General features: G+C 41.7%; 1 protein-coding gene across 13 annotated transcripts in view; it reads right to left on the bottom strand.

Annotated features, from left to right (window-relative positions):
• Positions 1-21572, bottom strand: part of cnot4b (CCR4-NOT transcription complex, subunit 4b) — a 164375-nt gene that overhangs the window by 101373 nt on the left and 41430 nt on the right. For all 13 annotated transcript variants that reach the window (XM_078220269.1, XM_078220274.1, XM_078220271.1 and 10 more), the window contains exons 2-3: positions 4122-4362; positions 1414-1611 (exon numbers count right to left, since the gene is read on the bottom strand). In XM_078220269.1, coding sequence (XP_078076395.1) covers positions 1414-1611; positions 4122-4295 — 372 coding nt within the window. In that variant the 5' untranslated portion in view covers positions 4296-4362. The remainder of the gene's footprint in view (positions 1-1413; positions 1612-4121; positions 4363-21572) is intronic.

Below are 21572 nucleotides of genomic sequence, written 5' to 3'. Positions count from 1 at the left end.
AAAGATTGTTTTTAGTCAATCATATTTTAGTCTTTTATTACAGTAAAAGTCTTAAAAGGTGAAATCTTGTGTCATCCTTCAGCTATTAACTGGGAGTTGGAGTTTCTTTTAAAATGTAGTCTCCACGATCGTTAAGAGTGACATGGGATTTTTGGTTGTGCTTTGTCAATGGGAATCTCTTTTCTGTAGGTTAGTTCATTAGCTGCCGACGAATCAATATTTAGTCCATATTGATTTCTATTTGTTACAGTACAAGTCTTAAAGCATAAAATCTTGCCATGTGATGCTACATTGGAAAATACATGTTTTTTATATACAAGTTACTTTATTTGGAATTGATGCCAGCCAAACGTTACAAGTACAGCAATAATTCTGACATGCACCCAGACACCAGTTCAAAGGGTGACATCATTTAAAGTCAAGACTGTGACTTTTACAAATCAATTTCTGACACTAAATTGAAGTCCTTTCAAAAAGATGATTAAAATTGCTAAATAGCAGCTTGGAGCAACAAATGTTGGGTCTTAAAAACCTGACATGTGTCTGCAAAACAAACAAGCATGACATTTATTCCACTTTGCAGAGACAAATTTACAGTGTGTTTAAGTCCTTCTGCACTGCTTCATTTCACAACCAGCATTGATGCAATTCAGAATATCATATTTCCAGAATGTGTTGCAGTGCAGTAGTTCTTTAAAACAAATAATTTTTAAAAAGGGCACAAACAAGTTATGGGTCAGTCTGCTTCAGAGAACCCTGCCCTCGCCAAACGGTTTAGATGCTTGCATTGAATGACTTACTGGCTCGAATTAACTTGCTGCATATGGGCAGTCAGAAAATTTGACAGAACTTAGAGGTGGAGAAAGATAAAGTTAAAAGTGGAACACAAAATGCCATTACAAATATTCCCTAAAAAACACACTCCCACCACACATCCCCTTGGAATGCATGAAATTCCAAGTAAACATATTACAGGATGCTTTACCGTTGCTGGTATTTGAGGTGCCTGGTGAGGATGCCGAGAAAGCACTCAGCTATGGATCAGCCTTTGGGCAAGGAGGTCATGGACCCCAAGTCCCAGAGCACAATCTAGGTCGACGCTCTTGAGTCTTGAGGTAGAGCCAAGTTGATGATGGTGCTGTCTTTTGGTTGGCACAGACAAATGCAAAAGATTAGGCAGTAGACAAAATGGAGAAAGTAGTTCTCTAGTGTCATGCCCAAAATTTATTCTCCAACCAACACCTCACAAATCATTATCACATTGTTTGAGACATCGCTGTGAGCAAATTGGTTCCTCTATTTGCTACAATAGGGAATAATCTTCAACATTACTTGCTGGAATGCAAAGCACTTCGGTTTCCCTTGAAAAGTCGTAAATGGTACAATGGAAATCCCTGACTTTCTTTTGCTCACCTCTGGATCTGCTAGCCGCTGTGATAGACCGACCACAAAGACTAGATTCTTTTGTACAACGCGTACACTGGCCAGATGCTTGCGGTTCTCTGAGATTTTCTGTTTTCGCTCATTCTGCTTCTGTTTCTTTTCATTTTTTATTCTCTGTAGCTCTTCTTGAGAAAGTGGTTTGTAGACTGCAGGGTCTTCTGGGTAGGGCTGGACAGACATAAATAATACAATACAAGGTTTTGAATGAAGTGGAAAAATTTTGATAATCACACCTGTGAAAATTCTACCTGTTTCTATGAGCGACAGATTCAATTTCAGCAATTTAATGCCACAAAGTAAAGCAGGCAGTGATGGTTTATTTGTCAAGTTATTTAGTGGATGCAAATTTGAATTTGAGCCTTCCTTAGCTGTTTACAGTGCAATCTTTGATAACAAAATTTAACATACAACACTGGTCGATGCCCCATTTACATTTATTCAACAATATAAACGTAAAGCACAAGTGGAATAACTAGATTACTCCACACGTTACAGTGAACGACCAGCCAAATTAGACAAACTGTTGGGACAAGACCAGTTTACAACAATTCCACAGTATGCAAATGGGAAAGTCACTGAATCCCTGCAGTGTAGAAAGAGGCCTTTTGGCCCATTGAATCTGCACCAATTCTCTGAAAGAGCATCTTACCCAGGCCCACCCTACTCCCTAAGCCTGTAACCCAATACATTCACCCCGCTAATCCCTCGAACCTAACATTTTTGGGTACTAGGGACAATATAGCACAGCCAATCCACCTAGTCTGCACATCTTTGGACTGTGGGAGGAAACTGGAGCACCCGGAGGAAACCGACATAAACACAGAAGGTGCAAAATCCACAGTCACCCAAGACTGGAATTGACCCCGTGTCCCTGGCGCTGAGGCAGCAGTGCTAACCACTGTGTCACCCCAAACCTTTTTCAGCAAACTTTGGATAATATTGGAAAGACAAACATAACCATGATTTTTTTTTGTAATTCACATTGGGTGCTGGTGCAGATAAAACGAAGACGACAAAGGTGATGCAGCAATTAGTCTAGAGAGTATTGCTAACTACTTGCAATTAATGAATTGTTAATTTTCTACTGTATAATTTGTAGGAATGAAACCACTGGCAGTACCACTTATTTGGGAGTCGGGTCAAAATCTAAATCAATGGGCTCCAGAATGCCCGTTGCAAGAGTTTCATTATCTGGATTGAGCAATTGTTCATAGTAAAATCATTTTCTATGTTTTCAACATGACTTCTTCTGGGTTGGGCAGTCAAAACAAAATGCACAAATGGAAGTGCACACTGGATTTATCACTCACTGTGCCAGGGAACCAATTAGACTCTCCGGCTTATTCTGCCCCTTGACACCCATAGGAGATACAAAGCTCAACAACAAGTCTGCCATTAGCCATAAGGATAGCATTCAACTCTCTCATACTTGGCAATAGAACGTTTTTGTTAAAACGTAAAGGTTGGCTAATGTACAAGTGAAAGTTACTCGCTGCCATTCTTGTTCAGCAGATGACCTGATTAAAATGGGATAAAGACATGGTACAAGCAACAATGCCCATATCAAAAGGAAAAATAAGGCTCGTGATATAATTTAGAATAGGTCACATTTTTGCTTGATGCATTATCGCACAAAAAAGTTCAATTGTCTGTTTTTAATCACATTTAATTTTTTTTGCTTTGTGGGTACATAATAGTGCCCATAAAAAAAAGTAAAATTTTAATAAAATGATCATTGATTTTTCATTTGCCCCAGTAACATGGTGGGGCCCATCAAAAGACTGTTGACTTGATGCTTTGGGGACTGATGGATTTGCTTTCTTCCCCCCCCCACCCCCTAAGATGCGGCTGTTGTTGATGAGACTGATGTGGAGATGCCGGCGTTGGACTGGGGTAAGCACAGTAAGAAGTTTAACAACACCAGGTTAAAGTCCAACAGGTTTATTTGGTCATCTATCTCAAGGGGCTCCATACAGAGCGGGCATTCGACAGGGTCTTCCTTTGTGTCAGGGCTGCGAGACATCTTCAGTGTTTACAGGATGTTCAGGTGTGGCTTTTGCTACCAAATAAACCTGTTGGACTTTAACCTGGTGTTGTTAAACTTCTTACTGTCTGTCCCCAGCTAACCTAGTAGTACAACTGAGTGGCTTTAAGGGTGCAGTTAAACATCAGCCACATTGGTGGCAGACATTGGTTAAGCCAGGTAGGAGAGCAGGTTTCCTTACTTAAAAGGAATCCAGTTTCATCTTTTTACAACAATCCAACTGCTTCAAGGTAATTTATTTTTACCAATACAAACCTTATATTTCCATATTTTAAAAAACTGAATTAAATTCTTCAACTACGTGAGCAACTGAACTCACATTCTTGGGATTTTTAGTCCAGATCGGAGTGATAAGTCCCGCTGTATCATTAGTAAACTACAGCACACTGAATTAAGTATTAATTCATACCATCACAAAGAATTTGAAAAAGTTTGTAAGTGGGTCCAGGACCATCCCTGGTCTAACTGAATCAGTTGCGTTCCCAGCAATGAGTTTATTTCATTTCCAACTTTGTTCTGCTAATCTAATGTTGCTTCCTTCCATATGAAAATATGCAAATACAGAAAATGTGTCACTGACTGCATCAGAACCAGATGACAGCAAACGGAGTTGTGGCTTCTGTAAACAACTTACTTTTCTGCAGGCTGGACAGAGGCCATTCTCATCTGTGCGTATACGGTGCCAACAGAAACGACAGATCTGATAGCCACAGGTGCAGGGAAAGAAGTTGATGTCATCTATCTCCAGGGGCTCCATACAGAGCGGGCATTCGACAGGGTCTTCCTTTGTGTCAGGGCTGCGAGACATCTTCAGTGTTTACAGGATGTTCAACTTCTCACCTATGAAACTGTGCAGGTCAGAGTATGTTTCTGGCCTGAGAAATAATAGAAAGAAATAAGTCATCAAAAAGAGCAGGTGGGGAGCAAGTCCACACACTTACCTGTGCTGCAATATACGTCTATTAAATGGCACAAGTTACCATGGCTTGCTTTGTTCAAACCAGAAAACAATATAATCAAGTAAGTCAGAACAAGGACCAATTGAAAACATTTACTGAGGAGGCTGTATAAGCAGCACAACAACTGTCAGTTTGTGGATCTCGGGTTACCAATGAAGGTAGAGCTGAAACTTGTCACTAACTTCAGCGTAGATTCCAATGTGTGGCTAGGCAATTTATCTGGGGTGAATTCCATGATTTCTATACATAGATGTGTTATTTGCTTACTCAGTATTGTGATTTCGCTCTAAAGACCAAGAGCAATACATCACTTGTTATCGGGAAAGTCCCACTTAAGCCAAATTGCTGCTTGCACAATCCGGCAAGCCAGATTGCGCCCAGCCAGGGACAGATCTGCACCCATAAGCACTTCCTCCAAAGTTGGTGCGAGATTTTTCCAGACACAATCCCAGTTGAACTGAATGAATCTGTATTGTTGGATGCCTCTCAGTTCAAGCAAACACTTTCACACACGACAACATTTCACCTTTTTAAGTGCCGAGTAACAACACTGCGTACGCAATACACCATCATCTTTCACAAATTTGTTTTAATGGGGGATGGGAGTGGGTGAGTGCAAAAGAGAATTATTTCAGATTTCTACAGACTGCGATCTCAATTTTAGGCAACTTTAAGGTAGAAAGAGAGCACTATGGAATTGAATGATTTTATGTTGCTTATGACAATACGCTCCATTTCTCAGCATGGGTGGAGTAAACAGGGTAATTAATGTCCGATTACTAATACTGCCGTGTGTACAGCAAAAGGGGCTGCTATTTTCTCTCTAGGTTTGACTAAATTCCAACTAGAATGCAATAATTTCATTATCTTTCATGGATCACCCAGAATTGGAATCCAAACACAGCTCCTGCTTGTTGGTTCCAGCTGTTATTGGAGTTCCTACACCACCACATAAACTGAGTATTCTCCGTCAAAAATATTCACCACAGTCATTTTCAGAACATTGAGCTCCCCAGTAACCTAAAGTGATCAACACCAACTCAAGAATTTAACTCCTGTTTGTATTTGGCAAAAGGAACCAATAATGAAGTCAATTTTAAATTGCTATTTCAGACCACCAAGCACAGAGGATGCAACTTGATTTTAATTCCGGACCCAACTGATCAGACTTTTGAACTAGAGTTTGTTGCGAAGTTGGTGTTTGTAAAATTATAAAACTGTAAAAATGCGAGGGAAAAAAAAGCACTGCATGGTCCCTTTAAAAAGGCAGTGTTTTTTCTGTGCTTCGAAAGTTAAAAAAATGCAGGTGCATTTGGTGTCAGTACACAGACTGAAACATTGCATCAAAGACCAAACAGCAGGGTTACCTTGGTAACAGGCTTCAGGCATTTGAATTCTGCCCAGTTTAAATTAAGCACCGAGCTACCAGCAACCTATTAAACTTGAAATTGATGTTTTGGTAACCTGAGAACCAATCATATTCTAAGGGATGTGGATATATCATCACAGGTATAAGAGACGGTGGGGGGAGGGGGGGGGTGGGGGTGGGGGCAGTGAGACAAACCGGAAGAGCACCTGTCACCGCTCACAGCTCGAGAGAGAGAATTGCTGGCTCTCATAGCTGCATGTATGTCTTAAAAGAAAGCCTCATCTCAATAGTAAAGACAGCAAAAGACAGAGGTTCCAGACAGAAGAAATCAAGACCAAAAGATTCCAGAAGTCGCCAAACCTGGTTGTAATTTGGAGTGACTAATAATTCTATTTTTTTTGTTATTAAGTGGGAATTGTATTCAACTAAACAGTATTCCATTAGAATAGTGTTTTATTCAGTTTGTTAATAGTTCAGTTAACCTGTTCACTGTTAGTTTGAGACAAAGTGTTATTTGTTGATTTTACGCAGAGTATGTCTCAGGTAGTTATTTTGATTTCAGCAACTTTTAGTGGTTAAGAGCAATTTGTACTACTTCTCACACTTAACAGATTATGAGGCAAGTACTCCCCTTTGAGTGGTTAGCTGTTAATTCTTAGAGGGGTTCGACCTCTGTTTCACAACAAGTTCAACACAGGAACTGGATTCTATCATTGTGCACAATGTCATAATGGCTTTAACTTATAGCAAACATGAAGTATACAAATTGTATTATGTCCTCAAGGTGTCTAAAAGTATATCACAACCAATATGTTCTTCCCTGAAGTGCAGTCAGATGCATTTGCCAAATGCTCATAGCAAGGAGCCAAAAATAGCAATGAGATAAATAGTCAGTTAAAACGTTTACAGTATTATTGGGTGAGGGGGTGAATGTTGGTGTTACATTGCAATCGTGAATATACTTCAAAAGTAATTCATTGGAAGCAATGTTTGATACACCCTGAAGATGTGGAAGGTGCTACATTAATGCAACTTCATTCTTTGATCGGGGCACTTGAACTCACCATATTTTTGTCCAGAAAATATCATAAGATCATACACACCAACAGGATGGACCTGAGGAAATGTGCCATTTGGAGGAGGACTACACCAACAATACAACACACCCTCAGAAATGTAATAAATATCAGCCAATAGGAACTTGGAAGGTTTATCTGACATGCTCCAGAACCATGTGTGCTACCAAATGAGCCCAGGAATAAAACGGTTAACAAAAATCTGCTCGACACCAGGTAGGTCAACTAATGGCATGTAAAGATTCTCTTCCATGCTGCAACATTCCAAAGCAACAACACCTTTGGGGGTACCAAACCATATATTAATCACAGCTACCCAAGTAATCATTCTTTATCTGACCCAAGACAGGGAGCATTGCTCGCTGATATGGCTTTGAATAGCATCATTGTAGAGAATGACCTTATCATGACCTAATGGTCATATAATATTTTTTTCAGACAGAACGAGGGGCTTGATTGACTCCCATTTGGACAGTGAGAGTAGTTCTAGGTAGCACATCTTAGGAAGGCTTTATTAGCCTTGGGAAACGTAGATTTACCAGAATGATACACCCTTGGTGTCACGAAAGTCTGAGTAGTGATTACACAAATGCATTTCCTGGAATTTAGAAGGTGAGTTGGCAGTTTGATCAACTTTTTAGGATTTTAAGTTGTCGGTAAGAGGCAACTATTTCTGTTGCTTGGAGAGTCTAGAACATTGGTAAAATTTTTAAGGAAGACTTCAGAGGTCAAATCAAGATAGACTTCCACACACAAAATGTGGCAGAGTTTTGGAACTCTCATCTGTTAATGGCAATTGATGCTAGATCAATGGTTAGGTTTAAAGCAGATTGAGAGATTGCTCACTAGAACTATGAAGAGGAAGGGGGATTCATGGAATGATCATGGAATCGGCTCCAAGGGCTGAACTGCATACACTTCTTCCTGGAATGTTAAAATAATAGTTTATCATGAACAGGTGGCCACTAGGAACCAAGTTAAGTCTCAGAACTCCATGATTAGCAGCAAAGAACAAAACCTGACCTGTCAACCAGGGCTGCTTGTACGCTGGACTGTAGCAGCAAAACAATGCATCAAACCAACCCCATCAAAACTGTTCTTGATATGCAGCAAACTGCCACAGGAAAGGCACTTAGACCCCATCATACGTGCAGTCGAGGATTCCTCATGTGTCCCCTCTGGCTAATAAGCATGCAGATTCAATGGTCTTCAGGCCAAACTGTCATGGGTTAGACTCAAACAGCCAACTTTTGAATATTTGACACGGAGGAATCTGAGAATCAGATAAATGGAGATGCCTGTACGGCATGTTGTTTTAAAGAGGAAAAACAAGAGGCTGCATTTGTGCTAAAAAATCAGGAAGACTGCTTCATCACAGAAGCTACTGCGGAAGTTGTGCTACACAATATGCCAACTGGGAGATTTTTTTCAGTCTATACAATGATCTCTCCTCTATTGCTTCCTTCAGATTAGAGGCCTCAACTATTACCTGCCTCACATACTTACAAATGTGGCCAGGAGAATTCAAGGAACCATGACTGACTAATGCTATGGCCGGTTTCCTTTTCCCTTGAATGATATTGGGCATTGTGTTGTGATGCAGGGGTTGTTCCTTTTTTTAAAGGAGATATGGTGATTTTAGTGCAGTTTGCAGAACGAGAACACAAACTGGTTCGCATTCCATTCCAGTTCATCCTAGAGTCATTGCATCTTGTAAAAAGCAGCAACCAAGCAATATTATAATAGTTTAACAAATGGAGACCGGTATCAGCGGCCTGACACTCCAGCTGCACAGTAAATTGGCCACTTTTAGTTGTACCTGAAGCTGCTCAAAATCTGAAATCAAAACAGGGACTACCAAAAATAGACAAATAGAAAGAGCAGTGGGGTGGAGGGGAAGGGATGGGTTAAAGAGATGGGAATCAGTTAACTTGCCTCCCCTCTTTTGACAGACGTCAGTGGACATGTGGCATATTTATATGTTAGCTGATCTCATCTTCCTGCTGAGATTTCAGTTTCAGATCAGCAATGAACTGTTGAGGTTTATTTGTGCGTTTGTACACAAGCAGTCTTAAATTTTGCTATCCACAGACAAGTGACTTGGACAAAGTTGCATTATCACTGATAAATGTGTCCTTTGCCCAGCAAACCCCTCAAAAATTCATCACAGAATTTTGCCAAACAATTAGATAAAACAGAGTTCAGGTGGTTTAATCGTGAACAACATGCAAAAATGTGTCAAAGGCATTTGTAGCAACAAATTGTGTGCATTCACTGATTGCTTTTGTATTTAAATCACGGACCGAGGAAATGAAAATAGTTTGAATGCATTGAACAGTCACATGAATGAATGCCTGGATTTAATTGGACAATGGTTATCTTTGTTCTCCTCGAGTCGTGGGTGCAGAGACTTGGTTATCGTCTCACCCAACCTTCAATGGATGAATCTTGCTGGGATTTTCCACAAGCAGCATAACCGATACCCGAGTCAATCTATTAGCAGTGACAAACAATCCGACTGGGGACTTTATAACAGCTGATGTGGGATCCTGCAGAAACCATGTGATCTCTCCCAACCACCCTAAGCTCAGGCAAGACAGCCAACGACAACACTTCAACTGTCACTACAGCGGAGATTAGTCAGCAGAGCAGAGTAGGAAGCAAGAACCTCCTGCTCAGTGCGACTGAAACCTGGTAATGTTCTAACATCTGCCGCAGCTGGGAGATAAAGATAATTTTCTCTGAGCTGAGCTTGACTCGAATAGTGAACAACATCTATGGACATTTCCTAAGAAAACAGGAGCAAGAGGCAGCCATTTGGCCTCTCTTGCCATTCAATAAGATCATGATTGAACGGATTGTGGCCTTAACTCCATTCCCTGCAACACCCCACCCCCCCCATAACCTTCAACTCCATTGTCGATCAAAAACCTACAGCTCAAGTTTTGAGGGAACTCAAGCTGGTATGGTTAAAAAAGCAGACGAGTCTTCCTCCACTTTGATTCAGCTAGACTTTGATACCGGGTCTCAGTGGAAGTTGTACGCCTGGATCTTGCCCAACCTTAGTCAGGAAGGCCAGGTGCGACAGGCATGAGAAATTTGGCGCAAGTAAATGAGTATGGAGTGACAAGAGGAAGTTATCTCTCACTAAGGAACACACCTTCTCAGCATTTACCATCAAGTCCCCTCAGAATCTGTGTTTCAATTAGATCACACCTCATTCTTCTAAACTCCCAGAGTATGGGTCCAACCTGCTCAACCTTTCCACTCAAGGAAACTCCTTCATCCCCTCGAATTCAGTTCAGTGAACCTTCTCTAAACTACCTCCAATGCAAATACATCCCTCCTTAAATAAAGAAACCAATATGCCAGGTGTGTAATATCAATGCTCTGTGCAGCTGTTTAATAAGACTTTCCCACTTTTATACTCTATTCCCCTTGCAATGAGACCAGTTTGGCAGTGTCAAACTCAGTTCCTTTGACTTTGTGGTCCAAGAGAGGAATTGTGCAAATCTTCCGCTGAAGCTCTAACTCAAGACATAAAAGCACAAAATTCCAAAGACCTTGGTGTTCATCTAAAAAACTGGTACCAAGTGGACAAGTATTGGATGTGACAAAGACCAGAGAATTTGCTCGACTTGGAGAATACTTTGTCAATAGTTTGCAATTTACCTTTTAGTGCCACCTCAAGAAGTATCAACCTAAATTTTGTGATCAAGTCCCGTGCTTGCAATAACTCTAATCTAGAGGGCTATATCCCACAGATGCCGGACATTTGGATCAAAACCTCAAGTATACAATCGCCCTCAATTAACTCCCAGTAAAGGTGGGGATAACGGGCCGTAACTTCCTCAGAGTGGCAACTGCCGCACTGTACCCACTTGCTTGCGCCAAATTTATCTCATGCCTGTCGCACCTGGCCTTCCTGACAAAGGCTGGGCGAAATCCTGGCACAGCAGCTTCCACTGAGGCCCGGTGTCAAAGTCTAGCAGAATCCAAGTGGAGGAGGACACATCCATTTTTTTAAAACTATACCAGCTGTCACAAACAGGTAAATTCAGTAAGTTTAAAGATCTAACTGAAACAGACAGGTCAGTGAAGGTAAATCTCTAAGGTAAGAATAGATTTTGGGTGTGGGGAGGGGTGTCGAGTCACAAGATTGGGAGACCCATGCAGAGATCACTGTTTAAAATAAATACCCAGGCCTTAAAGGTTTTAATTCTTTTAACTTTTTTGGAGTAACTATTAATGTAACCCTAGTAGAACCATCTGAAGTTAACAATTTAAATCACTTTTCTGGATGGCTCCCAGTGCAGCACACTTGCCCAGAGTTAGCACGCCTCAGCAATTGCCATGCAAACTCCTCCCTGGGAACTTCCGAAAGGATTCCCCAGCATTTCTTTGTACTATGTTCAAATCTGTTGCTTTGGAGCCTTAAAAAGAACATTATGGCACAGGAACAGGCCCTTCAACCCTCCAAGCCTGCACCGACCATGCTGCCCGACTTAACTAAAACCCCCTACACTTCCGGGGACCATATCCCTCTATTCCCATCCTATTCATATATTTGTCAAGACGCCCCTTAAAAGTCACTACCGTATCCGCTTCCACTACCTCCCCAACAACGAGTTCCAGGCATCCACTACTCTGTGTAAAACATCTGCCTCGTACATCTCCTTTAAACCTTACCCCCTCGCACCCTAAACCTGTGCCCCCTAGTAATTGACTCTTCCTCTCTGGGAAAAAGCTTCTGACTATCCACTCTGTCCATGCCCCTCAATCATGTAGACCTTTATCAGGTCACCCCTCAACCTCCCTCATTCCAGTGAGAACAAACCAAGTTTCTCCAACCTCTCCTCATAGCTCATGCCCTCCATATCAGGCAACATCCTGGTAAATCTTTTCTGTATCCTCTCCAAGGCCTCCACATCCTTCTGGTAGTGTGATGACCAGAAGTGAACACTATATTCCAAATGCGGCCTAAGGTTCTATAAAGCTGCAACATGACTTGCCAATTTGTAAACTCAATGCCCCGGCCGATGCAGGCAAGCATGCCGTGTGCCTTCTTGACTACCTTCTCCACCTGCATTGCCACTTTCAGTGACCTGTGTACCAGATCCCTTTGCCTATCGATACTCTTAAGGGTTCTGCCATTTACTGTACATTTCCAATCTGTACTAGACCTTCCAAAATGCAGAAGTTGTTCATCTTTTTGTCAGTCAACAATTATCTCAAAAATTAAGGGATGGATTTCAGCAAAACCAGATAAAGGTATGGGCCAAGGAAGAACTGATTAGTTTTTGGTTCAAAATTAGGTTTGAATCAAGATCCTGGAATTTTAAAAAAATTATCCATTAACATTGGGAGATAAGGCAAACTGTCTTTTTTCCCAAAATAAATGACTGGGTTGTTTCAGCTGCTGTGCTGGAATTTGTCATCACTAAAAATGTGTGTAGAGTTTTCGTAGTGGTTTGTTGCACGTGGACTGGTCTGAAGTCTCCTTAGTGAGCTGGAAGCTCTGAACAAAAAGATTTATCTTCCCCTCAGAGCATCAGCAGATAGGGAAACGCCTCATTAGGAAAAGTTGTGTAATTGTAATATCAACAGGGCATGGTGGAGGTAGATGGTTTGAGTGCCCTCTTCACTTGTTGCTGGCTACATATTCAAATTTCAGATAGAGGCCTTTCTGCCCCTGCCCAACAAAAGGTTTCCACTCCATCTTAACATCCATTTCCATGATTGAAACTGTTGGTTTAATTTTTCAAAAAATATCCTCAATGTCAAAATCTGAAAGTGTGTGTTGACCGTGCCATTTTACCTTTTACTTCCACATACCCTTCAGTGCTAGCTCTCTAGGTGATCAGGTCAGAACTTAACCTTAAATGGCAAGGGATGGGGGAGGGGAGAAAACAACTTGGGAAAGATTACAAGAATAAAGCTTGAACTTGAATTCTTAGACAGCTGCTCAATATGTGTACTTAATACAGAAATATTTCCCACAATTGCACTTCAAATGCAATGTTTGTCTCATACTTTGCAACATCTTGAGATCATGATTCTATGATTTTATCATGGGCCATATTAATCCTTTTTTCCTCACTTGGACCGCTACTAAACATTTAGTCGCAATCTTCAACAAAATTAGCTGATAGGTATTTAAGAAAATTTGTTTGTAAACAAGTGAAACTGTAGAAAGGAGATCAACATAGGTTTCTTTTGTTGCAAACAAGGTCTGCAAGGTAAACCTATCAAATGTTCATGAATGCATAGAAGTCAGTGTTCTGTCAATGCTGCAATTACACCAAATAGGGCAACATATCTCTTGCTGCAATTGTACAGGGGATTACTGAGACAACATCAGCAGTGAGCATTATATACAGTTTTGGTCTCCTGACAGGGATATGTTTGTACTGGAAACGATTCAAAGCAAGTTCATCGTGCTGACTACTGGGATGAAGAGTTTGTCTTGAGGAATGGTTGAGCCAATACTCATTGGAGTTTAGAAGAATGAGGGGTTACTAATTGAAGCATACAAGATTGGGGACTGAGTAGTTGGAGAGGGTGTTTTCCCTGATCAAGGCATCTAGAACTGGGAAGCACAGATTCAAAATAAAGGGTCTCCCATTGAAGACTTGAGAGGAAGAATTTCTTCTCTCAGGGTAGTTTTTCTTTGGATTTATCTGCTCCAGTGAGAAAGAGGGGCTGGTAAATTTAATATATTCAAGGCTAAGTTATATAGATTGTTGGGAGTCTAGGGTTTTTGGGGTCAGGCTGGAAACTGCAGATGAGACCACAATCAGATCAACCATTAGTTTACTGAAGGGCAAAACAGGCTTGAAAGGCCATATGGCCAACTGCTGCACCTATTTATTAATGTGCTTGCATGAACACAACCGTTCCAATCCAAAACAAGCACATGGTTCCCGGTTGTGTTTGTTCAGACTTCTCAAACCCTCTTCTTGCATTTAACTAGCCATACTGAATGTGTGATTGGTTGCTGGAGCATGTACACAGATCTTCTTGACTTGAAATATCTCCAGGTGAAAAGCAGCTGAATCACAGCAATGCCTTCAAAAACAGCCTCCCCCTTTACACCTACTGATTACTGTTTGATGCTTCACCTGAAGCATTATACAGCAAGCTGACAAATTATCTTCCAATTTATGCTGCCATCCATAATTCTCTTACCAAGGCCTGCAATAGGTATTCAACAGCTACTTGTACATGGCAAACAATGCAACATCACAATGAGTTTAGGCATGAGTGTTGCATCTTCAGACATTTATTTCTCTTAACTTCTGCTGTCCAGCAATAAGTAGGCATAACCTGAAGTGACATATGGTACAACTTGAATTAAAATTAGGATTTACAGAACATCCCATCATATTCCAAATACTTTCAATGATTAACATAGTTACTCAAATGCAGCAACTTTGCTTTGAAAAGCAGGATCCTATAAACAGCAGTGAGATGAATGATCCTAAGGCACCTCTCATCCTGACAAAGCTGTATCCCTGCCCTCCATCACTTGCTCAAATTCTTGCAACTTCCTACATAACAGCATTGTGAAAACACCTTCACCACTACCTTCACAAGGGTATCCAAGAACAGACAATAATCATCATCATAGAAACCCTACAGTGCAGGAGGCGGCCATTCGGCCCATTGAGCCTGCACCTACGACAATCCCACCCAGGCCCTATCCCTGTAATCACACCTATTTACCCTGCTACCCCCCAACATTAAGGGGCAATTTACCATGGCCAATCCACCTAACCTACACATCTTTGGACTGTGGAAGGAAACTGGACATGGGAATGGAAAAAACAGCCCATTCAATGATCCTAGTTGAAGAATGAATCTTAAGACACAATTCTGTGCTTTTATTGGTACTGGGAGATTACTCATGGTCACCTAAATGACCAGAGGTGTTTGACATCTTAACTGAAGGATAGCACCCCCAGTGGACCTGAACAGCAAGATTCAATTCTCAGGCTATGAGGAGTTAGCAACAGTTTCTGGCCTCTGGTATCCTGGAAGACCAGCCTGGCTGCCACACAACTTATGTAACTTATGGAGATTATAAATAAGGACTGTCACTTGCTTTCATCAAATTGGATTTTCTATCACAACTTTGGTCACATATTTGTGTCAAGGTTTACCACATTGTTTGGGGAATTGTGATCTCCCAACTCAGTTTGGCTGTCAATTTACACTGCATGCATAGTTGCAGGATCTGACCACAGGGTGATGCCATGAGGTAAGGTTTTGAAGTTGTATCTTCATTCGTTGGCAAGGATAAGCGATGCACAAAGTTAGTTATTTTCTTAAACACAAACTGAACCAAATCCCAGAACTTCCATCCAGGATTACATTCAACACAATGCAAAAATAACTGCGACCGGATGTGATGGTGAATTAAATTGTACAAACCTACAACACCGATTATACAAAAAAAAAGAGGCTATGGAAATGAGCCATCTGCGATAGCTCGCAGAGTATCGGTAGTAAAAGGCATCGCCAAAGCCATGACCTTGATGAATTATTTCTTGAAACAACGTTGATATTTTATGTTACAAAAAGCTCAAAAGACAAGTTGCTAAAACATATTTTAAAGTAGTTATTTGTGATAATTCCGAGTTGAAGAATCTCAAGATTTCACTGCCTCTGGATAGCATGTCAAGATTGCTCTCGACTGACCTATGATGCATCAGGGGTACAGCAAATTAAAAACCCCTGCCTTTCTGGAACTGAGCATCATAGCTTAAAAAAACAAGTCCTCAAAATTAGAAATAACATTTTTATCCTTGTCTGCTGTATGGACAGGCCCTCAAGAAATACATAATAGGCCATTTGGCCTATCTTGTACATGTAGGCGCTTTTTTAAAGAGCTTTCCAATTAAACTCAGTCCCCTCCGTTTTACCTATGGCCATGTCATGATTTTCTTTTCAAGTATTTTTATTTAATTCTCTTTTCTCTTACTATTCAATCTTACACCATGCTTTCAGGCAATGCATCCCAATAACTTGTGTAAAATATTTCCCTCTCATATTACCCCAGGCCCTTTTGTCCATCACAAAAATCAGTATTCTGGTGACTGACTCTTGTATCACTGGAAATACTTTATTTACTCAGACAAAACAATGATTTTAAACACCTCAAGCCTATTAATCTTCTCTGCTCTAGCTGCTCGTGTCTTGGCATAACTGAATCCCTCATCGCTGATAACATTCTAGTAAATCTCCTCCGTTCCCTCCCCAAAAAAAGGTATTCTTCCTAAAGAATGATGTCCAGTATTGAACACACTGCTCCAGGTGAAGCATAATCAGTGTTTTATCAAGGGTTAGCAGATTTTTGTACCCTCTACTAAGACGGACAAATAACCATTGTTTTAATACAGTAGCAAAATACTACACGTTCTGCAAATCTGAAATAGAACCATAGAACCATAGAAAATTACAGCTCAGAAACAGGCCTTTTGGCCCTTCTTGTCTGTGCCGAACCATTTTATGCTAGTCCCACTGACCTGCACTTGGACCATATCCCTCCACACCCCTCTCATCCATGAACCCGTCCAAGTTTTTCTTAAATGTTAAAAGTGACCCCGCATTTACCACTTTATCCGGCAGCTCATTCCACACTCCCACCACTCTCTGCGTGAAGAAGCCCCCCCTAATATTCCCTTTAAACTTTTCTCCTTTCACCCTTAACCCATGCCCTCTGGTTTTTTTCTCCCCTAGTCTCAGCGGAAAAAGCCTGCTTGCATTCACTCTATCTATACCCATCAAAATCTTATACACCTCTATCAAATCTCCCCTCAATCTTCTACGCTCCAGGGAATAAAGTCCCAACCTATTCAATCTCTCTCTGTAACTCAGCTTCTCAAGTCCCGGCAACATCCTTGTGAACCTTCTCTGCACTCTTTCCATCTTATTTACATCCTTCCTGTAACTAGGTGACCAAAACTGTACACAATACTCCAAATTCGGCCTCACCAATGCCTTATATAACCTTACCGTAACACTCCAACTTTTATACTCGATACTCCGATTTATAAAGGCCAATGTACCAAAGGCACTCTTTACGACCCTATCCACCTGTGACGTCACTTTTAGGGAATTCTGTACCTGTATTCCCAGATCTCCCTGTTCAACTGCACTCTTCAGAGTCCTACCATTTACCCTGTACGTTCTACTTTGGTTTGTCCTTCCAATGTGCAATATCTCACACTTGTCTGCGTTAAATTCCATTTGCTATTTTTCAGCCCATTTTTCTAGTTGGTCCAAATCCCTCTGCAAGCTTTGAAAACCTTCCTCACTGTCCACTACACCTCCAATCTTTGTATCATCAGCAAACTTGCTGATCCAATTGACCACATTATCATCCAGATCATTGATATAGATGACAAACAACAATGGACCCAACACCGATCCCTGCAGCACGCCACTAGTCACAGGCCTCCACTCAGAGAAGCAATCCTCCACAACCACTCTCTGGCTTCTTCCATTGAGCCAGTGTCTTATCCAATTTACTACCTCCCCATGTATACCTAGCGACTGAACCTTCTTAACTAACCTCCCATGAGGGACCTTGTCAAAGGCCTTGCTGAAATCCAGGTAGATAACATCCACCGCCTTCTCTTCATCCACTTTCCTGGTAACCTCCTCGAAAAACTCTAATAGATTGGTCAAACATGACCTACCACGCACAAAGCCATGTTGACTCTCCCTAATAAGTCCCTGTCTATCCAAATATTTGTAGATCCTATCCCTTATCACACCTTCCAATAACTTGCCCACCACCGACGTCAAACTTACTGGCCGATAATTTCCCGGATTTCTTTTGGAACCTTTCTTAAACAACGGAACAACATGAGCCACCCTCCAATCATCCGGCACCTCCCCTGTGAATACTGACATTTTAAATATGTCTGCCAGGGCCCCTGCAAGTTCAACACTAGCTTCCCTCAAGGTCCGTAGGAATACCCTGTCCGGTCCTGGGGATTTATCCACTCTGATTTGCCTCAAGACAGCGAGCACCTCCTCCCCTTTAATCTGTAAAGGTTCCATGGCCTCCCTACCAGTTTGCCCTATTTCCGTAGACTCCATGCCCGTTTCCTCAGTAAATACGGATGCAAAAAAACCATTTAGTATCTCCCCCATCTCTTTTGGTTCCATACACAGTCTACCACTCTGGTCTTCAAGAGGACCAATTTTATCCCTCACTATCCTTTTGCTCCTAACATACCTATAGAAGCTCTTTGGATTTTCCTTCACTCTGTCTGCCAAAGCAACCTCATGTCTTCTTTTAGCCCTCCTGATTTCCCTCTTAAGTAGCTTCTTGCACTTTTTATACTCCTCGAGCATCTGATGTGTTCCTTGCTGCCTGTACATTTCATACAACTCTCTCTTCCTCCTAATCAGTGTTACAATCTCCCTCGAGAACCAAGGTTCCTTATTCCTATTTACTTTGCCTTTAATCCTGACAGGAACATACAAACTCTGCACTCTCAAAATTTCTCCTTTGAAGGCCTCCCACTTTCCATTTACATCCTTACCAGAGAACAGCCTGTGCCAATCCACACTTCCCAGATCCCTTCTCATTTCATCAAATTTGGCCTTTTTCCAGTTCAGAACTTCAACCCGAGGACCAGATCTATCCTTATCCACGATCAGGTTGAAACTAATGGCATTATGATCACTGGATCCAAAGTGTTCCCTCACACTCACATCCATCACCTGCCCTAACTCATTTCCCAATAGGAGATCCAATATCGCATCCTCTCTAGTTGGCACCTCTATATACTGATGTAGAAAATTCTCCTGAACACATTTTACAAACTCTACCCCGTCTAAACCTTTAACAGTATGCGAGTCCCAATCTATATGTGGAAAATTAAAATCCCCTACTATCACAACTTTGTGTTTCTTGCAGTTGTCAGCTATCTCTCCGCTGATTTGCTCCTCCAATTCTCGCTGACTATTGGGTGGTCTATAATACAAGCCCACTAATGTGGTCGTACCTTTCCTGTTTCTCAGCTCCACCCATAGGGCCTCTGTAGACAAGCTCCCTAATCTATCCTGCCTGAGTACCGCTGTAACATTTTCCCTGACCAACAATGCCACCCCCCCCACCTTTTATCCCTCTGCCTCTATCCTGCCTGAAACATTGGAACCCTGGAACATTGAGCTGCCAGTCCTGCCCCTCCTGTAGCCAAGTTTCACTAATGGCTATATTATTTCCAGAAATAAAAACCATTTCTGGAAATTCTCAAGTTAGGCATCCATTGCAAGAACAAAGTTGATGTTGATGAAAGGTCATTGCCACCCCAGTGTTGAGTACTTATGTCCCTCAATTTTGGGCATCTCGATCAGGACAACCCTCAGCTTTCTCGACTCGAAGGAAAAAACCCCAACCTATCCAGCCTCCCTCCATAGCTGAAATGCTCCAGCTCAGGCAAAAACATCCTGCAGAATTTCCTCTGCACCTTCTCCAGTGCAATCACATCATTCCTATAGTGTGGTGACGAGACCTGCATACAGTACTCTAGCTGTGACCCATCAAGCATTTTATACAGTCCCATCATAACCTCCCTGCTCTAATATTCTATACCTCGGCTAATAAAGGCAAGTATGCTATATGCCTTCTTAAACAGCTTGGCTAGCTGTGCTGCTGCCTTCAGGGATCTTTGGACATGCATCCCAAGGTCCCTCTGGTCCTCCGTACTTCCGAGCAAACTTGGATTTACAAAAGGCATTTGATGAAGGGAGCAACAGACCTGCGAGCTAAGGTGGAGCTCACGGAATATATATAAAAAGGACAGTGGATTCCCTAAGGATTGCTGATAGGACCCCCAATCTTAATGCAGGGTACAATTTCATAGAAATCATAGAAACCCTACAGCACAGAAAAGGCCATTCAGCCCATCGAGTCTGCACCGACCACAATCCCGCCCAGGCCCTACCCCCATGTCCCTACATATTTACCCACTAATCCCTCTAACCTACACATCACAGGACACCAAGGGCAATTTTAGCATGGCCAATCAACCTAACCCGCACATCTTTGGACTGAGGGAGGAAACCGGAGCACCCGGAGGAAACCCACGCAGACACAAGGAGAATGTGCAAACTCCGCACAGACAGTGACCCGAGAAACCCAGGTCCCTGGAGCTGTGAAGCAACAATGCTAACCACTGTGCTACCGTGCCGCCCAATAATAAATCAAATTTGCTTTTGTTTGTACTTCCAGATTTTATTGATTGAGTTTAAATTCCACCCACTGCCGTGATAGGATTTGAACCCATGTCCCCAGAGCATTAACTGGAGCCTCAGGATTGCTAGTTCAGTGACATTACCACTTGGCCACCACCAACCAGAAGACATGAAACTTGGACATACTGTGAAATGCCAAGAGGACCGTGTTAAATAGTGAAAAGAAATAGGTTGGTGGAATGGGCAGAGGAGTAGCAGATGAAACAATGCAGCAGAGTGAGATCCATTTGGTATGAAGAAAGGGAACAGCCAACAGAAAGCATACAATGCCAATGTAATCCAGAGCCATGGGTAGTAAAAACAAATCATTGAAGCTGGCAGGACAAGTTGAGTGGTTATGGGTTCATTGACTTTATAAAGAAGGGTAGAGAGCACAAAAGCAATGAAGATGAGCCAGTTTGGCCACAAGTGGAGTATGGCATCTGGTTCTGGGCACCACACTTGAAGGAGGATGTGAGCACCTTGGAGAACATGGAGAAAAGAAAATAATGAGAATAGTTACATGGATGATTGTAGAAGCTGGGAGGTTTTCCTTGAAAAGACGCCCGAGGAGATTTGATAAGTATTCAAAATTATGAGTCTGGAGATAGTAGACAGGGAGAACCTGCCCCATTGGTGAATGGATTAAGAAACAAAAGAGATAGATTTAACGTGATAGAAGCAGCAACGAAAACAAGAGGAATAACTTAAAACAGATAGTGACTAGGATCTGGAATGCAGTGCTTCTGTATAGTGGAGGCAGATTCAGTTTTCAAAAGAAAATTAGATGAGATAAAGCTCGTAGAGTCATTTGGAAAAGGCGAGTGGCACTTGGTCAGCTGCTCATGAGAATGAGGACATAAACAGTTGGTTGAATGATCTGTTTTCCATGCTGTTCATTATTCTGCATTTATACTCACTCGGGCAAATGGTTTGTTTCTTTGCTACAACCATTACCATCACCGTGCTTTTCATTCCTGATATCTTTGCCATTAAATCTCTTCCACCCTATTACAGAATTTTCCTTCTGTTCTTCCTTGTACCCCCTCCCCACGACCAACTGCATAAAACCCATTACTTTTCCATTATTCTTCAGTTCTGAAGGCCTGCCATATGCAACTTGGAATGTTAATTGTTTCTCTCTGCACAGATGCTGCCAGACCTGCTAAGTATTTTCAGCACTTTGTTTCTATTTTACATCTAACAGCGTTGTATGATGTCTAACAGCTTCCTTTTGTGCTCTAATTATTCTGTGGCTTTAATGTGGACAAACACATCACTGGAATTCTGCAAACAGCCACCAGCTTATTAACAGAAGTAGCATCTTTATACACAGGGAAATGTTCATTTTGTCCTATGCAATGTACTCATGCAAGAAAATGATACACTGAAATGTGGCAACATGCTTGAAATGCCTGGTCTATAAT

This window comes from Mustelus asterias, chromosome 9 (genome assembly GCF_964213995.1).
Source record: "Mustelus asterias chromosome 9, sMusAst1.hap1.1, whole genome shotgun sequence".
NCBI classification, from domain to species: Eukaryota; Metazoa; Chordata; class Chondrichthyes; order Carcharhiniformes; family Triakidae; genus Mustelus; species Mustelus asterias.
The sequence above is the reverse complement of the archived record's forward strand: the minus strand, read 5'-3'. Positions and strand labels throughout refer to the sequence as shown.